The sequence below is a fragment of the Barbus barbus genome (genome assembly GCF_936440315.1).
Source record: "Barbus barbus genome assembly, chromosome: 42".
NCBI classification, from domain to species: Eukaryota; Metazoa; Chordata; class Actinopteri; order Cypriniformes; family Cyprinidae; genus Barbus; species Barbus barbus.
Window position 1 is genome coordinate 11,621,032 of NC_136720.1, and position 5,578 is coordinate 11,626,609.

Here is a 5,578-nt window from a genome sequence, read left to right on the forward strand (position 1 = left end):
TTAACATCCCACAGTTAAAATTACAATCAAGTACTTTTGTGCTTTATGTCTTTAAACACATAAAAAGCATGGTAAATAATTATTAAAACAATGATTTAAAATGTACTGTAAAGTAATATATTCATTTGATGCTATTACTTTTTAAAAGTGTAGGCTACTAAAATGTGTTAAGAAAGAGTCATGAATGTGTACTCTTTACTTTTGTGGCCATTTATTTAATATTATATTGTCTGCAAGTTCAGTGTTTTATAAATGTACTTTTAATATTCAAAGAACACACCTTTAATACAGTTAAGTGCACTTCTTCTTCACAGGGGTAATAATGCTGCTACTGTGTAAGGGCATCTTAACATTACTGAGCAAATGAAATAAGAGAAGCTATTAACCCTTGGGCTATGAAACTGAATAAAAGGGGTTAAGAGTACTTTTATAATACTTTTAAATTTGTTTAAAAAATATGATCTAAATCTGACAGACCTCCTTCTACTCTAATGATTCTTGTAACAGAGCGCCACCTTGTGATGAGGTTTATTATTTTGCATGTGGAATAAAAAATAAAATAAGGCTTTTTTTCTTTTAAACACTGATTTCAGATTTTAGTTGGATAATTATTGACTTAAAAGAGCATTCGCTGTTCTGTACACGTGAGACCAATCTCGAGGTCAAAGTATAGATCAGAGCATTTTTTTAATAACATACTAAATATAGTAATTAGATCTCTTTTTGACATCTATTTCAACACATCTAATGAAATTGAATAGACAGGCTATGCTTGCTTCATTTGTGCAAAATTGTGTTGCAAATAAAATCAATAAATCCTAGTTGATTTATATACTTACGTGAATATGTGTTGTTTGTAATATTGTGAACTGTTAAGAATTAAAAAAATAAAAAAAGAATTTAAAAAAATCTTTAGCAACTGTCGTAAACACTCTCTCGCGGATGTGTTTACGACAGCGCCCCTGCTTTTGCGCTCGGGAAACCCTGTACGGCCTCTCCGAACAGCGCTCGTGCACTGAAAGGTTTGTCCCTCAAGCGCTTCTACCTAATATACTTATTTAAATATAATTTATGCTTAAATTAAACGATTATTGTTCCGTTTTTATTCCAGAATCATGCCAGCTAAAGGTCCCCTACAGTCTGTCCAGGTTTTTGGACGTAAAGTGAGTGAAGGCAGTATATTTCTCGTGATAGCTGTACGCGGCAGTGGTAGCCGGCTATGCTAACAGATGCTAAAATCACTACGATGCCAAAGTTTAGTAAGATTTAGATGTCATAAGCAACTATATGTGCTTTTAAACTACACAAAATGTAAAATAAGCCGGTGTTCCGTTTAGGTTAAATGAATTATGAATAATGTGTTGGTAATTGCTGTTTGCTGACACGTGGGACGGTACAATGCTTATATTTACGGCTTTAATTAATACAAAACGGTAGCTTTTGCATCTGATCTCCATGTTTTCTATTGTGAAATGGTTGATATTTATAAATATATGGGAGATAACGTTAGTCCTCTTGTCTGTAATGCTAACAGTTAGCCTGTACTTGTGCCTGGTAACGTTATAGCAATGGTTCCCAATCCTGGTCATGAGAATCCTGGCACATTTGTAGCATCTGATTCAACTCTGGATTGCACGGAATGTTTTAAATAATGTTTTCTAGTAGCTGCCAAGATTGAATATTACCATTATATAGTTAGTGAGCAAGTTCGTTGTCAGTGTCCTGGAGAGAAACCTCTTAATAGTGTCCTGTGTAGGTTAAATTGTGTAAAAGCACAAAAATGTGAAATATTGTTTCTGATTTATGGAAATGTGTTGACTGATCTGTGCTGCTTCACTATCAACAGAAAACAGCCACTGCTGTTGCCCACTGCAAGAGGGGAAATGGACTTGTTAAAGTCAATGGAAGACCTCTTGAGATGATTGAGCCTGCCACTCTGCAGTACAAGGTACATTTGTTACAGAAAATACATATTCATTCAGATCTCTAGTTGAGTAAACGCTATGATTTGTAGATGGAGTTCACACAGTAACGTAAATCGTTATTCTTCTGTGGAAGGCACATTTAGGTTTTTAAAGAATATTCAAATTGCTGCTTTCACTATAATAAAATGAAAGGATTGGTGCTGTCAGTTTTCATTTTGACACAATTATGGTAGCTCACACAACGGTTAAAGCTTATAAGATGCTTAACGTCCTCCACAGCACTTTGTGTTTATTACAGGAATGGCAATTTGCCATTTTTTAATCTTCAGTTAGCAGAAGTGGTCTAGTTTCATTTATGAATCAAACCAGTCTAATTCTCAAACTCTGATTTAACCTGGTGGCAAAGTTTAACAGCGCACAGGAGGGGAAATTTATCAGTAATTATGCAGAATTTATTGTTTTTATAATAGTAAGTACATGTAATGTGTAACAAGAACACCTGAAAATAAAGGGTCATCCAATTTTTTTTCTTCTTTTGTTCGAAGTTCTTCCACTCGGATGTAGGCCACACAATCACATTGCGTGCTGATTTTGTGTGTACCCAATTTACTCCATTCATCAGGATGGAGTCCTTTAGCTGCATGTGAGAAGGTTTTTTTTCATACGTCTACTAAAAGAATATGATTTTGTTTCCTTTAGCTCCAGGAGCCTCTTCTGCTGTTGGGCAAGGAGCGCTTTGCTGGCGTTGACATCAGAGTTCGCGTGAAGGGTGGTGGACATGTCGCACAGATTTACGGTTAGTAACATAGATTTATAAGCCATTTGCTTTTGATTGTTTGCGATCGTAAAAGTCGTTGTACGTAATAATTAGTAAACAATATATGGTTAGATTCTTCCTCAAGACCACTGTGTATAAATACTTCTGTTCTGATATTAACATGTTTTATTCTTCTTACAGCCATCCGTCAGGCCATCTCTAAAGCCCTGGTTGCCTATTATCAGAAATGTAAGTGTGGATCATTGTGGTCATTATGTTAAAAAACATACATGTAAGCAACTGCAATAATTTTCTTATTATTCTCTTTTCCCAGATGTGGATGAGGCCTCCAAGAAAGAGATCAAGGATATCTTGATTCAGTACGATAGGACCCTGCTGGTCGCTGATCCCCGCCGCTGCGAGTCCAAGAAGTTTGGTGGACCTGGAGCTCGCGCCCGCTACCAGAAGTCCTACCGTTAAAGTCTCTCTGTACATTTTCATATAATAAAACTAAGGGGGAAACATTCTGTGGTCTTGAGTTTTGTTCTTAAAGAGTTATGTGTTCTTTGTTCAGTGCCTTATTGGTTTTAATTTCAACATGAATTCAAACAGTTCCACAAGGTGTGTATAAACCATTATGTTTGTTGTGGACATACCTGCTTCACTCAGTCTAGTTATCTTTTAATAACTTACACTTTTATTTGAAATGAGAGGTAAAATAAAATTACTGGTCAAATGTTTGACCGTCTCTCTAATTGAATGCTAGTTTACAGTAATGTTACAGATTGGCTGTTTAGTGTTTTCATGGATTAATTATAGTAAAATTATGAGAGTAATACTCAATGGAAGAAGACTACCAAGGACAGATGTGATCAATACATGCAGCATAACAGCTCAGCACATGATTAATACACATGCTAAATACTGAACCACATTAGCATAATATCACTGGCCTAGAACGAATGAATGATAGAAAGAGAGTGGTAAATATTACAGAAGGTATTTATGAATTCAACAACTGTTTGGTAGAGCACCTATTGGACTGTAACTTTAAATATGCTCTTATAGAGATTCCAAAAGCAGCGGCAGCTACTGGTGAAGGGTGCTACATTAAAATAGTTGTTTAAGTGTCTAACACAAGAGGGTAGAAAATTACCTTTTGAACAATATAGTACAATGTTGTTATAAGCAATTTGGAATTTAATGAGTGGAAGTGGTTTTTAAAGAGTAAAGTGGACATGTTTAATTCAGATATAGTCATTAGAAATTATACAGACTGTCTACGGAGAATAATATTGTAATGAAACCAAAGTTTCAGTTCTTTTTAGTTTTGTAAATGTGTGTAATCCAGTGAGATTTATTGGATTAATTTAAAGCAATGTGTATTTTACATTCACTAGAGGGAGCCAAACCTGAATAGGCCTATTTTGAGGCTTTTGATGCTATTCTGTCCCACAAATACTGGTGAAATGAGGGTTGTTCAGGTCAAGTAGTCAGTAGGCTACTGATGACTGAAATTTCCTGAAAGACAGGCAAAGCGTTAGTGTGATCACAAGGGAGGAAACGCAACACTAAATACATCCAGATTAAAGAAGCATACATACTTTGTTGGTTTTAATCTTTACAATTCATCTTCAGTGTGATTCAGCAGTTGATCTGTTGTGTGGCTTTCGCAGTCACACAGCTTCTGGGTGAGGTAAGACAGCAAGAGCTAATGAAATAAGAGCTGCCTTGCTGTGCACTGCTCAGTCTGATCTGCTTCACTTAGGGTAAATGGCTGGTATTGATCCATTACTGGCAGTTGGATCACCAAGTGGACGCAGATGGCGAAGACACCATCTCCCAGCTCTCCGCTAACATTTGCATCCTGCTACTTTGCCTGAGGATGCTGTTTGCATTCCATTACAGACTGAGTCATGTAGATGAAATGTGTTGTTAGGAAGATATTAATGGGATACTAAACATGGAGTGAGAAAATGCATGAGTTTGATCCTATGATGCTATCTTAAAATATGTGAACTGATCACCTATGCTTAGGGTAGGGCTTGAGTTCAGAAAGAAAATGAGCAAATACTGGGTTTCATTCACTAACTGTGCATTTGTGTGTGAAATATTTGTACAAATATTCATGATTAATCATAATTAAAGATCGCAGCTTCAACAGTCTAATGTGTCATGGCACATTATTAGAAATAGACTAACTACCTGATTCTACACAGGTTTTTATTGCTTCTGAGTAATAAATATAGGCCTATATAAAAAATTGTGTTAAAACTGGTTTTGAGAATGGCTTTACTTGAAGATATTTGTAGTGCATGCTTGAGAGAGAATAATTATAATTTGTTCAATATTAAAGAAAGATATTAGGGTAAAGGGCAGATGGGGTCACATTTACTTTTGTACAGTCATTTCAATGGGAATCGACGTGATCTGGGATTCTGCATGAGTTTTCCCCATGCAGATTTCGCAACAGGTTCAACTCGGATCTGCCGCTGACCAACAGAAAGCTGCGTGGATTGAAAGTGATTTCTGTGAGAACTCTGCTTCATGCATCGCTACATTATTGACAATAGACAACTGTAAAATTGTGCCAATGTGATGGTTAAAATCCAGTCGAAAATCCAAAGGTTGGCGAAAATCCAGTTGAAATTGGAACAGCAGAAATTCAGTCATTTCAGTAGGAATCCGTGTGATCAAGAGTTTCGTGTGAAGGCAAAAAAGTTCCCCAGTCAGATTCTGCTTGTTTAAGATCGCCTGAATCCACATGTTGGCCAACAGAAAGTTGCTTGGACTGAAAATGTCTTATACAGTATGTGAGACATATCTGCTCTATTTACTTTTTTTGCATGTGAAATCTCACTGAAATTTGCCTCTGTTCCAGAAATTTGAACTTTTT

The 5,578-nt window shown here is 36.1% G+C and overlaps 1 protein-coding gene across 1 annotated transcript; it reads left to right on the plus strand.

The window, feature by feature from the left end:
- The first annotated feature begins 976 nt into the window (after positions 1 to 976).
- Positions 977 to 3,206, plus strand: LOC306861299 (small ribosomal subunit protein uS9-like). The gene is made up of 6 exons (XM_079403499.1): positions 977 to 1,022; positions 1,112 to 1,163; positions 1,847 to 1,948; positions 2,625 to 2,721; positions 2,884 to 2,931; positions 3,017 to 3,206. Exons 2-6 carry the CDS (start codon positions 1,116 to 1,118, stop codon positions 3,160 to 3,162), a joined length of 441 nt encoding a protein of 146 aa, XP_079259625.1. The 5' UTR covers positions 977 to 1,022; positions 1,112 to 1,115; the 3' UTR covers positions 3,163 to 3,206.
- The last annotated feature ends 2,372 nt before the right edge of the window (positions 3,207 to 5,578 follow it).

Bases quoted from the DNA above. Each gene is read 5' to 3' on its own strand.
- LOC306861299 (XM_079403499.1), top strand. From the start codon at position 1,116: ATGCCAGCTAAAGGTCCCCTACAGTCTGTCCAGGTTTTTGGACGTAAA. The intron at 1,164-1,846 runs GTGAGTGAAGGC...CACTATCAACAG, and splicing joins TCCAGGTTTTTGGACGTAAA to AAAACAGCCACTGCTGTTGC. The intron at 1,949-2,624 runs GTACATTTGTTA...TGTTTCCTTTAG, and splicing joins CTGCCACTCTGCAGTACAAG to CTCCAGGAGCCTCTTCTGCT.